The 17286-nt window shown below is 38.1% G+C and overlaps 2 protein-coding genes across 2 annotated transcripts; both read left to right on the top strand.

Moving 5' to 3' along the window:
- The first annotated feature begins 390 nt into the window (after positions 1–390).
- LOC115040897 (nuclear receptor-binding protein-like) lies at positions 391–12812 on the top strand. The gene is made up of 18 exons (XM_029498021.1): positions 391–531; positions 820–1184; positions 1871–1993; positions 2827–2928; positions 3085–3174; positions 3361–3401; positions 3527–3621; positions 3908–3991; positions 4353–4411; positions 4482–4580; positions 4693–4825; positions 5172–5262; positions 5492–5542; positions 5905–6040; positions 6229–6282; positions 6410–6473; positions 9932–9987; positions 10438–12812. Exons 2-18 carry the CDS (start codon positions 960–962, stop codon positions 10507–10509), a joined length of 1575 nt encoding a protein of 524 aa, XP_029353881.1. The 5' UTR covers positions 391–531; positions 820–959; the 3' UTR covers positions 10510–12812.
- Positions 12813–12912: 100 nt separating this feature from the next.
- Positions 12913–17156, top strand: krtcap3 (keratinocyte associated protein 3). The gene is made up of 6 exons (XM_029498433.1): positions 12913–13040; positions 13730–13914; positions 14412–14471; positions 14567–14764; positions 14911–15045; positions 15244–17156. The coding sequence occupies exons 1-6, from the start codon at positions 13028–13030 to the stop codon at positions 15313–15315; spliced, it is 663 nt and encodes a 220-aa protein (XP_029354293.1). The 5' UTR covers positions 12913–13027; the 3' UTR covers positions 15316–17156.
- The last annotated feature ends 130 nt before the right edge of the window (positions 17157–17286 follow it).

Raw genomic sequence — 17286 nt, 5'->3', positions numbered from 1 at the left:
TATTCTTTGTTGTCTTGTCCAAAAAGTGTGCTATCTCGATACTGTTTATTGGTTATACCTGATTTATTATGTGTCGCTGAGAGAAAAGCCTTTGTCCCCCACGCCTTATTCTTTTCGGCGCCGTAAACTAAAATAAAACAAACGCCTCCAGCTCTGTGATGGCGCTGTGACAACTTGGGACTCATCAGCATATAATTAAACAGACAAAACACCAGAGTTAGTTCATTAAAATAATATTTCATCGTGTGTGGTGACAGTTTAATGCTGCAGCCAATTTAATGTCCCTCCATTCAAGCCCAGTGAGTTAAAGGTAAGTTTATATTTTAGTGAAAACTACACCACTGCGTTTTCTTCGCGCAAACGACCTTCTCCGGACTTGTACCCGCCCCTCCCACTTCTGCCAGGAGAAAAGGACCTGAAACCATATCATCACATTTTATGACGAACTGACAATTTGAGCCGATTTTACTGCTTTTTCCGGCCATTATGTAACACATGGCCGTCTATTCAGCGGTAGTTTTCTGGACCACGGTAAGATTTTTGTTCTTTTACAACTTAACTTTATACCAAGTACTTATTTATTTACCTTCCGCAGCCTGGTTAGCCGAAAGAAAGTTAGCCACAATAGCTGCTTAGTTTGACCAGGTGTAGTTTCAGTGTCCTTTCGCAGTAAAAGCTGCTCCTGTGTCCATCTGAAGTTTAAATGGACTACTAACATTGGATGGAAAAATGTACGTAATGTTTGAAAAGGGTCACACTTTTAACGCTGTCGTAGCCCTTTGACATTACCCTTCCTTAACATGTGCCATTTGTTTGCAGTCGTCCCTCCTGAATCTCTGCTTGTTAAAAACAAAGTGAGGGGCCCGGGGATGTGACCAGAGCAAGAAGACGGGGGCGCCTCCTGTCTTGCTGCAGGCTCGGAAAAAGGAGCCCAGAGGAGGAAACACGGCACACGGAAGATGTTTGAGGCGGATGACAGAGAAGCTCTGCTTTCAGAGAGCAACAAGGCGGAGGTCACAGCAGGACACATGTCCAGCAATGCGCAACAGGTACAGGGTGGTGCACCTGTGTGCCCACCTGTGGCCTCTGTCCCCATGGCAACAAAGGATGAGGATGAGAGCGAAGATGAGTCAGAGATACTGGAGGAGAGTCCCTGTGGCCGCTGGCAGAAACGCAGAGAGGAGGTAAATGGGGGGGAAGCTGCGCTTTGATGGTACTGTGTGAAAATGTTGGATAAAGTATTAACTTCAAATCTATCCTGAGGCCCAAAACGTTTCTCCACATCAATGAAAACACAAAGGGACTTGATCCTTGGACATGTAGATTGGTGTCATGATGCTCAGTTAATTGGATTAATCAAGAATTTTATAATTTCTTTTCTGCTAAAGACTCTTACAAACTTAATAACTTGTATAACTTTTCTTTCATGCTCTATAAAATTAACAATATATTCACATGATGGGCCAAATATATTTTTTTTACACACCATAAACTTTTCTTATTGTGAAGAATGAAATACTATTTAAAATATAATTAATTTGATGCTAGATGTAGTCATTTATCAGAGTCAAGATGGAATCTAAGTATAATGAGATTTTCTTTTCTCAGTATCTCTGTTTTTATGTCAGTGGTTTCCTCATAAGTCATTAGCATCAATTACCATTAAGACAACACCTCACCCAAAATAGTTATTATGTTATCATAGCAAGCGATTTTAATATGGACAAAAACGAAATAGCTTCTCAGAAGTTGTTTTCCAGGTTATCATTGCTTCAGTTATTGAATCTTTTCGAATGTATTGTTTCTATGTCTTTTATTCCATTTAAATTGCATGTTCACATACACAATTTTTCGGGTTTTTCAAATGCAGGTGAATCAGCGTAACGTTCCTGGGATAGATGCTGCATACTTGGCTATGGACGCAGAGGAAGGAGTGGAGGTAGTTTGGAATGAAGTATTGATCTCAGAGAGGAAAAACTTCAAACTGCTGGAGGTGAGTCCTTGTGTTGAAGAGTAAGAGTAAAACGGGTAAAGATAGTTGTGAGTGGCACTTTGCACTGATTGTAGTCTTGACTCGTTTACAGAATACAGATTGTGACCATAAATAAAACATATTTTATACTATCTTTCATAAAAGCATGCAAAACTGGTAACAGTTGGAGCAGCAAGTCTGACATGCCTCAGGGTTAATGCAATGTAGGAAAACCAGTGAAGGAAGTATATTTAGTGAAACTTAACTCCCTTATGACTGATCATGTAACATTTTAATTTAATGTTATATTAACAGTAATAATGTTGGAGAGCTCAGTCAGAAACTTAGATATGATCAGTTGAAAGCTTACCAGGTTTTACCTTCCCCCTTTCAGTCCCTTTACGGGCTCTCTTTGTGACTGTTGTTGCTGTAGTGCATCTCCCACCCCTATGCCTTTTCTTGTGAGGACCTCATGTTGTGCCAACACGAGTGTTCTGTAGCTCACAGCGACATCACTAGAGTTTTGACAACACGTTTCCAATTTTTGCCTTAGCCCACCGAAAATATTTTTTTGAAAGATAGCAGATTTGGATAGCACTGTAGCCTCCAAGCAAGAAGGTTCTGAATAGCGTTTCAGGTAAATTTTTTCATTTTCATTGCCCGTTGCCATCTGGGATTGACTCCAGCCCCACTGCGAAACTGACAGATAAGTGCTGTACATGGATGGACAGCTAGTTATTGCAGGCTGAGATGCCCATCAGATGCACATGCAGATTGCACTTTATTAATTCATTGTTAAGTTATTACAAATGTGACATACTTATATATTTATATATGTTTTTGCTTGTGTTCAGGAGAAAGTGAAATCTGTATTTAATAATCTGAACCATTTGGAACATGCAAATATTGTCAAGTTTCACAAGTACTGGGCTGACACGAAGGAGAACTGTGCCAGGGTGAGTCTCCGGTCATTCAAGACTTTACTGAATCTTCTAACTGTTAGCTGTATAAATAGTATCATTTCAAATATAATCAAATGAAACCAAATATTAGTTTGTTTAACCTGCATTTAAACAATGTTCCTTATCCTTTGTTTCCTTTCTCTTCCTCAGGTGATCTTCATCACTGAGTATATGTCTTCAGGAAGCTTGAAGCAGTTTCTAAAGAAAACAAAGAAGAATCACAAGAGCATGAATGAAAAGGTAATAATAAACTATTTGTAAATACACTTTTATTAGAATAAGGGTTTTTGAAGTGTTAGTGAGTGAATGAACAATAAACTGCAAATTCCATGTGTACTGCTCCGCCTCTTGATAAAATGCGAGCTGTAATGAATTCAAACTGGTAACCAGCAAGAAAGTGCTCTGATAAGCTCTATGGTCCTTCAGACTTGGAAGAGATGGTGCACACAGATCCTTTCTGCTCTCAGGTTTGTTTCCCCTATTCAGACTTCAGAGTTTCTAAAGAAAATGTGCATACATACGAAATAATCCAGAGTGTCTTTTGTTTACTTTAAATCCATTTCTGTTTTGTTTTGTTTTTTCTATTGAGCAGTTATCTCCACTCATGTGACCCTCCCATCATCCATGGCAACTTAACCTGTGATACCATCTTCATTCAGCACAATGGGCTGATCAAGATTGGCTCAGGTATAAAGTTACACTGTTGATGGAGTCAAATCATGCTAAATTATGGTTTTCCTACAGTATTATGATTGTCTCGTGGGTAACAGCCTCATAAGAACTCCCATGTCTTATGAAAAAAAAAAAAAGACAACGTTGTTTTATCTCGTGTTCTCTGTCCTTTTACAAACGTGATGATAGTTTGCACTATATAAATGTTGCGTCCTGACTCTATCGTGTAATTTCTTTCTTGACTTTCTGTACTTCTTGGCATTTGTTTTCACAATTTACTGTTTTAAATTCTCATCTGCAGTTGCTCCAGACACCATTAACAGCCATGTGAAGACTTGTCATGAGGAACAGAAGAATATGCACTTCTTTGCTCCAGAATATGGAGGTAGACATTAATGAAATGAGACTTTAGTCAACAGGTACTTCTGTTGACTGTTCCATGACCCCCCCCATGAGTAAATAATAAGGTTGCATTACATCAGATCCTCTTCATGTCACGTGTATGTCATATTGGTAGACTAGAAGGAAAGCAGGGTATTGTTTGAAACATTTTAATACCAGAGCCATATTTTAACAATACTAAATAATTTTTTTGTATTGAATATTAATTTCAAAAATCCTTCATTTTTAATTCAACACATGGCAAACCTCCTACTACAACTATGTTTTTACAAAGGAAATGCCACAATGCCTGAAATTCAGATATAATATGATATCAATAAGTTTTTCTCTTGATCTCATTGTAGCTGTTGATGATGTCACCACAGCTGTAGACATCTACTCATTTGGCATCTGTGCATTAGAGGTGAGATGAGATTCACAATACATGATATAATGAGGCCTGAGCTCTGTTTCAAAGCAACTTCTTGTTACAGATGGCATTTCTGGAGATTCAGGGGAATGGAGAGTCTTCTAATGTTCCTCAGGAGGCCATAAACAATGCCATACAATTGCTGGAGGACCCACTGCAAAGGGTAAGACATGTGTGTGCATGGACCTGAATATCTGAAAAGATTACACCAGAATGATCAATTCAGAGTTTTTTCTTATTGTTATTGAAAAGAGTGACACGGATGTTTGTTTTAGGAATTAATCCAGAAGTGCCTTGAGTGTGATCCTGGTATAAGGCCTACAGCCAGAGAGCTGCTGTTTAACCAAGCTCTGTTTGAAGTGCCACTGCTAAAACTACTAGCTGCACATTGTATTGTCAGCCACCATCGTGAGTCTTTATCACACACACATTTAAGTTTTGTTGTGCATCAGGTTCTATAATAAGCCGTTGTGAGATGTATGGTTGAATGGTGATCCAGGGACATTTTTATTTGGTTTTAACTGAAAAAAGGTCAACTTGATTACAAATTATTTGGACCCATGATTAATTGCATGGACACAAAGACGACCCCAAATCAGTGTGGATGTTGTGTTACACTCGCACAGCACTTTGTGGGAACAGCACACTGATACCATAACATAGCACACTGATTTCCACACAGCAACACAAAAGTAAGAAAGCTAAAATTGTGAATTTTGACTCAGTAAATCGATAATGATTCATAAAAATACAGATATGATCCCTGAAAACGCCTTAGAGGAGATGACCAAGAAGCTGGACCCAAACTTGGTCATTGCTGAGACAAAAGAGGATGTTCAGCTCAGGTAAGGGCCAGAAACCAACAGCAATAATAGCTTAAATCATTACATATTGTTTCAGTATGATGATGACAATTACAATTTCAATAACTTGAATACACTTTGGCTGCAACAAATCAACTTTATCGTTAAGTCAAGATATATAGATATTTAAAATTAAAATTTAAATATCTTAATCATTTTACTACTTTTACTATCACACTTATTTACTGTCAGGTTTATTTTTCTTCTGTAGACTTTCACAGTTTCCTGCTTTGGAGCTGGATAAATTTCTGGAGGATGTGAGGTGAGAAACCCTTTAGACTGATAATTTGAGCAAGCTCAGTTGGTAACATGAAGTTAATTTACCAACGTAACCCACGAATGATAAAACACTGTCTGGCCACACAGGGGCAGTAGTGGTGTATGACTATTTTTGTGTTCCAAGCCCTTCTCAAACATTTGTCTGCTTCTGGAAAAAAAAGAGGACAGTACAATTAAAATAAAGGGAAATGTGTTGTTTTTTATTTACACTGTTGGATCAATTTTCAGCTTCCAACTTTCCAACTTTTTGATCTACTCTCTCCTGATACTTTTATTCTTGCTTTCAATCAACCATGTTGTCCTCACCTCTCCCTTTGTCCTCCTATGGCTCTCGTCTTGGCTCAGGAATGGTATTTATCCAATGACAGCGTTTGGGCTGCCCTGTCCTCAGCAGCCTCAGAAGGAGACAATTAAATCTCCTGTAGTCATCCCCTTGGTGAAATCTCCCACCCCTGAACCTACAGAGCTTGAGACACGACGGGTACGTACGGTTATATTGTATATTAACAAAGACTGCGCAGTCACAGTAATAAGATTTCACAAGATATCACCCTGATGGTGAAGTTAGTTCTCATTATCACACACTGACTCGGCCTATATAGTTGTTATTCTGAAATCGTACCAACAGCGGTTGAAAGCTCTTCACCTTCAGTTCTACCTTTCCTACAGGTCATTCAAATGCAGTGTAACGTTGAACCTGTTGAGGAGGGAGCAAAGTTTCATGTGAGTCTCTATAACATTTAAGTTTTCTTTATTGGCCAACAATATACTATAACAACTTTTTCCAAACTAAAAAAAAAAAAAAAATCTCTTTTTAAAAATCTAAATTTTTGTTTTTTCTTTTTTTTAGCTGACGATACTGCTGAAACTGGAGGACAAACTGAATAGACATCTAAGCTGTGACATGTTACCTCGTAAGACCAACTCTGTTGTATGGTTTTTATATTTTTAGATGTGGTTGTTTTGTTCATCAAGACAGTTTACTTTTTAAACTTCTGTTTATGAATGATGATAGAAATCCATGGTTAGTGGAGATGACAGCTGATGAGGCTTTATCTGTATCATTTGCAACAAGCTTAGTTCCCTTTACTCTCAGATTTTACTCCCTGTTTAAATTTACAGTATCTCTCCAGCACTGACAGACTCATGTAGGAAAGTAAGAGTGGGATTCCAGAAAGAGTGTGAAACTCAGATGGCTTCACAATATACAGTACGCTAGACTATTTTAGGCAGAGACACTGACTGTTGCTGAGTTGTCATGAAAACCTTACACCTCTATTTTGGGCAAATTTATTTGGATTGCATATTTGAATTGTTAAAGACCAAACAACAATTGCAACTTGTTTATTAAGAAATTCAGACCAATATCAGTCTCACTGTGTTGCCACAGACAAGTCCAAAGGAGGAAAAATTGTTTTTTGTTTTTTTTTTTGCTGCACTGGTCAGAAGAATGCATGCAGTATGAACCAATATGCACAAGCACACACAGGTATGGTAGGCATGTATAATGTTACAGGCGTGTGGAGAATGCCAGGCCTGTGAAACGCTGCAGCTGACAGCTGTCACCTCCTGCATCAAGATCTGTAGATCTCTTCCCAGACATTCCTCTCCATTTCTCCCCTCTGACACACACAAACACACACTCATACCTCCTATATCACATGCTTACACACATTGAGTGGACCTGCCCTTTCACTCTTCCTCTGTTTCTCACAGCCTAACACCACCAGTGGACATACTGCAGTGGTTCTCAAACTTTTTTGGTCATTCACAAAATGACCAAAATTATGGGATTTTCAAGTCCCGCTTGACCCTGTCGTCCCAACAAAAATCTTGACAAATTACATTTCATTTTATAAAACATCTACGGCAAGTTCAAAAAGAAAATTAGAGTGCAGTTGTGCCATCACAACTGATATCTTGAATCAAAAACAAAAAGTACAGTAGTCAAATAATGAAAGGGTTTCATTTGCAATCTGTGCAAAAAGCAAAAACAAGAGAACTTCCCCTGTATTACTGGCTGCAATGTGCCTGTTTTGCACTGCATATCCTCTCAAAACGGGGTTGCAGACATGAACCTGCCACTCTCAAGTCATGCTCAGTGTTGAGCTGAGATCTGTAATTCGTTTTCAGAGAAGCAACAGTCTGTCGTGTGTGTGTGTGTGTGTGTGTGAGAGAGAGTGTGTGTGAGTGTGAGTGAGTGAGTGAGTGAGTGCTGGCTCTGGCTCTGGCTCTGGCTCTTTTGTGGTCTGCGTCACAAATGTATCCATGTTGCTCACGGCTACCTGCTACCTTGTTGTCCCACTGCAAATATTGGCCCGCTGCACTTATCATCCCGACGTCAATCATTGTTTTTGCACTTTAGTCCCAGGTTACATTTTTGTTCCGGTCTCCTAATGCTCGTTAATCATTTTAGCCATTAATTATTACTTTGTTTGCGTGTGGGTGTTTTGTTTGGAGTGAATTATCTTTATTGTCAATAACGAAAAGCATGAAATTGAAAATTTCCTCCTGTTTGTCGCGTCCCACCTGTCATGTCTCCGTTCCCCACCAGTGGGTCGCACCCCGCACTTTGCGAAGCACTGACATACTGCAATTTTACATCCAGGCAAACCTGGACACACCCTGACCTGTTACTGATATCAGGATATATACAAGCCATTTCTTGTAAACACACCAAAGTCCAAGTTTACTCTGTGCAGGGTAACTTGCATAACTTTTTTAGTGCAAAACTAGACAGCTTTCGTTCAGTGATTCAATATCAGAATACTAATCATCAAGGAAGCCTCTGTCTCTGCTTCAGTCCCTCCTGCAAACAGCTGTTCCTGCTTGTGTTTTACTGTCGTTACTGAAAATTGATGCTCCATCTCCTCCACTTATTTATCTTGTTTGAGCCACATTCCTTGTGCAGTTGGAAAATTACAGTAAATTTTTCAGTGAAATATTAACACCAGGTGAATATTTAAACGATTTTTTCAGATGTACATTATACATTTGCCGTGTTTGATCTTTGGTGCCAAAGGTTATCAGATAGGAGTTCATATCAGAAGGTGTATGGTATGTTTTTAGTCTAATAAAACACAGTATACCTCATGATTGCATATACTGAATAACTTTCTGTGCTATATATTTTGTTTACATGGCCTGTGTAGTGTAGTGTGTAGAGTTCAAGGATAAGGGCAGATGGACTGTCATTTGCATGTTTACATGTGAAACGAATATCATACTCAGGTTCAGCAGCATGCAATGCAATGAGTCTAAAAATTAGTTCTATACTAAGAATAAGTAACAATAATAAGAAAATCTAATGAACACTGGAGGGCAGTGGGTTAAAAAAAAAACCTGAGCAGCATGTTTAAAACAAAGCAGCATCGTAGGTAATGGCAGCATGACAGACAGCAGCACTGTAGACAGAACGGAAAAAGTGCAAAGAGTTCACTAGTCGAACAGCCTCTGGATAGAAGTTGCGTTTGAGATGCGTGGTTCTGGTCTTAATGCTCCAAAGCCTCTTGCCCGAGGGGACGGGGGTCAAACAATCCATGGCCTGGGTGATAATACCATTATCAAAGCTCAAATCATATTAAATGACAAGATGCCCTTCTGACATAAACTGTTGATAGCAATGAAGTTTTAATATTTGTTTTCTTTGAGATGTACTGTATATGCTCCTGTATTATTGTTTATTGAGAGTTGTGACATGAAGTAAGTCTGGGCATGATTTTTCATCAGATTATTCGACAAAGCAGTTTTGAAAAAAGGGAAAACTTTTGATAGACTAGAACAAAACGTATAAAAATATAAGTTCAGGATATAAGGCAAGGGAGTATTACAGTAGAGGAAATTCCAAAGATCAGTCCATTAAGTTAAGTTGTCTTGCAATAACAAGACTAAAGAATATTTTAAAAACTTTTTAAGTGGTTGTTAAAACTTGTTTTAACATATCATATCCTGATGAAAGCCATGCAAGTTGAAACATGTTCGTTGTTTGTTTTCCTGCCGGGCTAATCCAGTCTTTACTCTGTCCTTTTTCAGCTGTATTGGATGTTCCTCAATAAATGCTTTACTAGATGGCCACAGGAATATAAAAATAGCATTATGTTACAACAGCATGTGTTCACAGGAGAAGCAGTGAGTGATGTTCAGTGTTTAGTTTTTGGTCGTTTGTTTTGTACCTCCCATCTGTCTGGTGGGATTTGGATTAAAAGCATCTGGACCACAGTTTTTGTATGTGCTAATTATGCTAAGCCTGGCCTTTGTTCAGTATCAGGTGTGTGTATATGTGCATTATTTTTTTCATAATGATGGGTGACTGGTAGAATTGTTAGGTTATATTATAAATTCCTGTTTCTAACTGTGCTGATGTGTGTTTCAGAGGAGAATGTTCAAGATTTGGCTGGAGAGCTGGTGCAGCTGGGCCTAATCAGTGAGGTAAGATTTTAGTGTGTTAAAGAGCCTTGATTGTGTGTTTGTGCGCCATGCTTATATTTGTATGGTTGACACAGTTGGTGAATGTGCTATTCTGCAAGGTATTTACACATATAGGTGGTTTTAAAAGGTTTGGTGAGACCTGATTCTCCTACATACCCTCCTACGCTTTCCCCTTAAAGAGCTTTATGTGCAGTGTTACATATGTACTCTTTTGCCCACTCACTTAGACAAGCACACAAACCCACTCTCACATTGTGCAATCACTTCATCGCTCTGTGAGTGAGAGTGTATCGAGACTTACTTCATCATGAATCACTCAAACCTCCCAATGGATTTCATTATCTGCAGTGTTGACATACACCTCCAATATCTTGCAGGACAATGTATATTATATATTTCTTTTAATTATTATTATTTGAATTCTTGAAAATGTTTGTGTTCTCTTCACAGTTGGACCAAAACAAGATTGCCTGTCTATTAGAGGAAACTTTATGCCAAGAGTTTTCATCTATCTCCTCATAAATACATCCTGCCAACACTGTTACACCTTTTATTTTTGGTTTCTCTGATTGTTTTTAATGTTAGTTTATTTGTTTTTTGTCTTTTATACTAAGCTGTAGGCAGCAATGTGACCAAAGGTGAAAGTGTTACCTTGAATCAAAAATGAAATGTTTCTAGAAGCACATAAAACCTTTAATATAAAGCCAGTTTTTAAAAAGGCCACATAGAGTAATTTTACATTTTAACAAAAGATATACAAACAGTCAATTATTAATTGAATAATTTTGGATGAGTTGGCTATTAAGTTGAGCATTAAACTAAAGTTAAACAAAAAAGTTAATATATTGCTTCAGCAGACACTTAATTGCAGAAGCGAAACCCATTTTTTCTCAAGAACAGTTGTATTTTAGTGTGAGGTACATTGTGACCTATGACCTGGTCAGTCTCAAATAAGTCGTCATCAGGCCTTCTCTTGTGTCACACCACATACCAACTTAACTCTCTCAAATCTTGTACTAAATTTTACTAATTGGACCAGCACATTTTGAACTCTTTTCTAGAGGAGGAGGAAATTTTAAGTGTTAAGCAAAACTATTTTCTCCATAATTCTCACAGAACATTTCCATTTTTCAGGTGTGTTTGACCAACTAACCAATGATCAGATTGAACTTGTTTGAAAACTGGATAAAAGGAGCCTTCAATGAAAGTGCTTCTGGTTGATATTTGCTAAATCCTTTGGTACACAACAAAATGTTTGTGTATCACAGCAACTTGTCGGCTCTCATTGGAGCTGTCACTTCTAGGTACTGTGAACTTACTACTTACTGAATTTCCATTTGTTTTTTGTTTTTTTTTTTGTTTTTTCTTTTTACTCCTATTGGCCTTACATGGACGTAAACACATGTCTTTAAGTTAGCTTTTTTTCTCACTTAGTTTTTCCCATTTTTATTTACTGTTTGTTGGGTTCACACATGTTACTCATTCATGCTATCACATGCTGCAGGAACAGAACCCAACCTTTTCCTGATACATCTGTGAGATTTTCATACATTTTATTTACCTTGCCGATATTCTATATCAGATCTTTGTCTTTGCTTATTTCCCCTTTGTTTACCGTTGTTTCAAAGGGAGACCACATTGTGGAGCCTGAGCTAAAACAGAACTTCTTTCTTTTCCGTTGCTTTTGTTTTATTTGATAATAAACCATTTGATAGTTGTGGGACTTGGTTTTATGGATAAATATTATACTTTGCAGGGTGCAGAGGGTTCCAAACTTGAATAAAACAATTTTGTCATGTAGACCTTTTTTAGACTTGCATTGCGATCAGGGAGTTACCTTTTTGTGACAGTTTAGAACTGCTTGTGGTCTACTGGTACTATGGTGTCTTCCTGAAACAGGCAGTAAAAATGTATTTTAAAGATATGTGTTTCAATGTGTGCAAAGAAAAAACTACCATTTAAATATTACTGAATACAGTACTTGACCTTATCTGTGTATCTTATTTAAATTGTGTTTTTAGTGACCGGCAGGGTTGAAGCCATCATGTTTTTATGTTGTCTGTACACCGTCCCTGTACGTCCGTCCATTTGTCCCATTGTTTTGAAAGCAAAATCTCAACACCTTGAGAGACAAACTTCAAAACATTTAGACTTGAGGATGAAGTACAAGATCTTGGGAGCTCTTCAAGAGAATCCCTTTACATGAACTTTCTTAGATTTTGTTGGGTAAAAGTCAAAATTCAAGGTCACATTGAGCTCACAAAACATTTTTGGCTGTCACTTACAAATTCAAACAATTCTATTTATTCTAACAATTTTACAGGAATGAATTATTCATTATTCAAAGCTGTAACTCAGGAAGGGGAGATTGTGGCCATATTTCTACTACTGGGCTGGTTGGCATTAGTTGTGTACAATTTGTTTTGTTTTGTTTTTTTTACCCAATGCATTGTTGACTTTATTCTCCTCTCTTTGTATGGCGACAGGTTGTACAAACCTAAAGACAAATTAAAAAACAAAGTTTTAAGACAAGATGTAAAAACCAACGAATGCGTGACCTCATACTGAATCTTTAGATCTCTCTTTCTTCTTGTTGCTCTCTGTTCCATCTTTTCACTTAAATAACCAGTAGTGGTTATTGTAAAAGTCCACATGATTGGCAGCTTCAGCTTGTTTCTCCGGGTTCATACTTTTGTTTTAATATTGTTCCATTTTGTGCTCAATATTAGTCTTTTCCTAGATGTGTATAATCTTGACAGCAACAATAAAAAAAAGAGTATGAAAGCTCTTTCAAATAGCTGTGTGATTTACTGCTGTGGTGACTGATCCCCTGATGTGAGAATAAATGAAATTGTTTTGACTCCTGGTGTCTGTTGCGCCCCTCAGTGTCCGAGACTCACAGGTGAGTTTGGTGACGTCATACAGGAAGTGGCCAAAGGGACGTGTGTGAGGTGTGTGAGGTGTATGAGGTCCGGAGTGTGTGTTTGGTGAAAACGCGGATATTAAATAATTCAAGGGAAACATCCGTTGCAACAAAGAGATGTGCTCCTTCGGTGAGTGGCTGTTTATTTCCGTGTATTTAAAACTCTTGGCACGGGTGAAGTCACGGCTTCAATGAGCGGCTTTAGTTTCCCCTCCTGACTGACCGCAGGCCTGCAGGTTTCGTTTTTATTCGACGTGTGTAAGAGCGAATAAAACTCTGTGGTGCATTTCAGCTGATGAGAATATGATCGCTAATATTGCGCTTCTTCACAATATACATCCCTAGAGGGAAAACTCAAGACAGGCCAGCGTGAAATAAAGTTCATAACAGTCTTGCACCTCTATCTGAGCTGGTAGGACAGATGAATATCTAGGTCAATAAATAAAAGATGGATGCCGACTTGGTTTAGAGGTGATTTACAAATAATCCTGACGCATTTTGTCCACCGCAAAAAAAAAAAAAAAAAGCAGCGGTTCTTTCTAAAATGTTCAACTTGGTAGGCATCTGTTTACAGTTTGTGTAAACAACCAGAGGTCTTATGTTTTTAGGATCAAAAATGTAAATTTTCCATGATCATGATCAGGCATGCTTTTCATTAGACTTTTTTCAGTGTCTTCTTGAGAAAACGTCTAGATAATATGGAATATATAGCCACATGCAGAATTTGAAGCAACCCTTTATCCAACCAGTTTATAGCTTGTGTTAATCCCATTTTTGCCACAAATTGTTTCAGTTTTCTCCTGTATATCCTTCCTGCAGATAAGGACAAAGGGCCCAGAAGGCTGATGAAAAAGGGTTTAAGTCTGATCCTGGTCGGACATATTAATTTCATTCTTGGAGCTATAGTTCATGGCAGTGTTCTTCGTCACATTTCCAAACCAGACCAGCGGACCACCACTGAATACACTGCAGCCAACATCATTTCTGCCTCCTCTGGCCTCCTGGTGAGTCACTTATTTATATTTTAACAAAATCTTACTTAAAATCACTTTTGCAGTTAAGATGAGCGAACTGTTGCACCAAGAGCCTCAGGGTTTGGAGCACTTTCAAAAGCCAAACAATCTTGGGCTGCATTTTACTTAAAGTGGTGTTTCATGAAATAAATTTCTTTTTGAATTTTGAATCCGCATTCAAATCAATGACCCTCTTTGTTCTGTGCAACAGAGCAACAACTTTAGACTCAGGTTGCGTTGTGTAGTTTTGTCAGCAATCAAGACTAAACTTGCACATTTGAAGGAAACTGGTTTTTCAGTTCAGTCACTAGTTGCTTTAAAACAGGTTTCATTTCATTGAAGCATCGGGTAAATTGCCAGTGGATGATGATGATGTCATCTTTATTTGAAAAGGGTGAAAAGACAAAACGAATAGGCAGTCACAAAATGTATTCTAAGCAAAATAAGTGCAAAATTTAAACAATCGCCTTTTCTTTTGATTCTGACAGAGCATTGCTTCTGGGATTATTGCCATTGTAGTGTCAAGGAACCTTCATGTGTTAAAATTGGTAAGAATTTCATTTATTTTTAGCTTGATAAGATTGCAGTAGTCATTCTTAGTACCACACTTTGTGTTTTTATATCATGTTCTCTCCATTTCCAGCAAATAGGACTTATAATTACCTCATTGTTGAACAGCCTGCTCTCAGCATCATGCTGCGTTGGTCTCGTCTTGGCCATTAGTATCACTGTTGCCCACAATGGGCAGGGTTTGATGCTTGGATGCAATAACACACTAGTTCCCATCAACGCTCGGTCACCTATCACTGGCGAATGTCCATTTGATACAACAAGAATTTATGTGAGTTTAAACTTTCCTTTTCCCTTTTTCAATAAGTTCCACCTCACCATATCCCCTTGGACTTTTCCCTTGCATCACAAGAGAAATTGTCATTTTCTTACTAGATTACTTTCTCTTCCTTGTTTCCTCCGCTTCCCATCCTTCAGGACACAACCATGTCAATATGGATCCCTTGTGCTGTGCTGGCAGCAGTTGAGGCCGGACTGTCTGTCTGGTGCTTCATCGTTGGATTGGCTCTCAGAGGACTGGCGCCCTGTGGGAAAAGCTACATCAAAGAGCAGGTGTGTGTGTCTTTGTGTGGGGGTGGGCGGCTGTGCTTGAGCGGTGTAACTGTGGTGTATGTCTGAATTTCTGTCTCACAGACCTGTACTCACTCCATTTCATTCAATCAAAAGGAAATACAGACACCCACACTCGTATTATGATGCTGACTGAAACACTAATATCTTTATTCCTTGTCCTTTCATTCTCTCTTCCAGTTGGAGGAAGAGGCTGAGCGCTCTCCCCAGAGCCAGCATTTGATTGGACAGCGTTTCAACCCTGAGGTCTAACTAAACAAAAAGCAGGAGGAACGCCCCAAACGGTACAGACGAGCACTGCTAAACCACAAAAGATTTCAGTGCACCTGTACTCAAACCAGCAGATTTTTCCCTGCAGTCGGTGAGGTGAGTGAGTGAGTGGAGTCAGTTGGATGAGACTGGTTCTTGCTTCATGAGGTCACATACCCTGACTGACAGATGACTTGCCAAATTACTCAATATTTTTCATTTTAGAAGTGAAACTTTTTCTCTTGTGTTCAAAGCTGTGAAAACTATGTGTGCCTATTTAAACATCTGAGGTAAATTAATCTACAGGGACACATACAAAATTCACATTTGTGTAAGTGCGTTGCTTTTGTGCAGATATTGGGGCTCATTGTACACATGTGTATGTAAGTATCCCTGCTTTACTGTTTCAGTTCAGGCATAACAGATCTGTCATGCTGAGCTTATATTCAAGAATGAAGAAACCTTAACTGCATTTTATGCCTTTCAAAAAAAATTTAATTTTAACAGAATTTAGAATTCTTTTAGTTTGTGAAAACTCATTTTACATTTTAGTTAAACCTGTTTTATTGCTTCTGTGTAGAATATTTTATTTTTTGTCCAGATTTGAAACCACTCCATTGCATTTGAGATGCAAGGTAACTCTGGTTGTGAAATGTTGGGGCAGAGCCAGCAGCTTTAAGTAGTTTTATATATTTCCTGTTAGTTTTTGCCAGTAGAAGCACACATGCAATGATAAAATGACCAAAAAATTGAGATATTGAGGTCACTAATTGAACAAGCTAGTCCAGAGATGCAGTAGGTGCCACTGACAGTTCAGATTCATAAAAAGCAATGAAGTGTTGACATTTAAAAAAAAAAAACACATTTGAGAAAGATGCTCTGAACCCCCTAAATTAAAAATAAACTGGATTGCAGCATAGCTGTGTACAGACTAATGCCTTTTGCATGTATAGTATACTGTGGGCAACTGTCAAGTGGGGTCATATTAAAAGATTAAATCAGTATGTGGGCCAGGAAAAGACCCCCCCCCCCCCCATCCACACGCACCCTTCAATGACAGAAAGGATCAGATGAGATCAGCCATGAAACAGTTAATCTAGTACCATGCTAAATTGTGTGGAACAGAATCAAAGCACACAGTATAATCCTAAGAATGCAAGGGATAAATATTTACACTGTATTAAATGACACAATGACAACAAGTCTGTGTGGCCATTTCAGTCAGTAGGATGATGATGATGTTCATCAGACGCACATTTCAAATCCCAGATAAATATGTGGTAAGAATGTAGATGAGATTTCAGATAAGATCAACTCAACAAAGCCATATACATTTATATTTTAATGAAGGCTTTGCATTTTGAGACACTTGGGCTCATAAAATATTGAAGGGTCACATTACTTTGGCTGTTTAAGGCATTTTTTGTCGAGAAATAATACATGTTTGAAATGGATTTATAAATTTACCAATTTACCAAAATTGTCCATTTAAAATTAAATGAACTCCACCCATGATATTCATTATTACTTTCATTGATGAAATTGCCTTTTCATTTTCCTGAAATTGAACAAACCTTAAAATATGGCCTCTCTGCTTTATGACTCATTGCTGTTGAACACGGAGCGACTGGTAAATTTAAGATCTTGATAAAATGACTGCCATCATTTGCCTTCAGCGCTGATGCTGACTCTAAGCACTGATAAACTCTAAGTTAGAGGTTTGCATTTCCCAGCTAAACCAAATAAAAAAATGTGGATGCACTGTACATTTCATGATACGCTATGATTTTGCAGCAATGTATACATTTCATGTACAGCTTTAATAATAAAGATTTTTAATCAGGTTACCTGCTGTTGGTTTAGTCTGTTTAACTTTGTCTGTCCATGATATATTAGCAGTATTAGTATGAAAACTGTTGCACCTCCTTCTACCTTGTCCACAGCTGAATGAAAGTGTCTCACCCTTTTTGCAGC

Source organism: Echeneis naucrates, chromosome 3, assembly GCF_900963305.1.
Source record: "Echeneis naucrates chromosome 3, fEcheNa1.1, whole genome shotgun sequence".
Taxonomy (NCBI): Eukaryota; Metazoa; Chordata; class Actinopteri; order Carangiformes; family Echeneidae; genus Echeneis; species Echeneis naucrates.
Note: the sequence above shows the minus strand (reverse complement) of the source record. Positions and strands in the feature narration are given on the sequence as shown.

Coding starts and splice junctions, on each gene's coding strand:
- LOC115040897 (XM_029498021.1), top strand. CDS start 960: ATGTTTGAGGCGGATGACAGAGAAGCTCTGCTTTCAGAGAGCAACAAG. Junction 2,929..3,084: donor CGAAGGAGAACTGTGCCAGG/GTGAGTCTCCGG, acceptor TCTCTTCCTCAG/GTGATCTTCATCACTGAGTA. Junction 3,402..3,526: donor CAGATCCTTTCTGCTCTCAG/GTTTGTTTCCCC, acceptor TCTATTGAGCAG/TTATCTCCACTCATGTGACC.
- krtcap3 (XM_029498433.1), top strand. Junction 13,915..14,411: donor CTGCCTCCTCTGGCCTCCTG/GTGAGTCACTTA, acceptor TGATTCTGACAG/AGCATTGCTTCTGGGATTAT. Junction 15,046..15,243: donor AAAGCTACATCAAAGAGCAG/GTGTGTGTGTCT, acceptor TCTCTCTTCCAG/TTGGAGGAAGAGGCTGAGCG.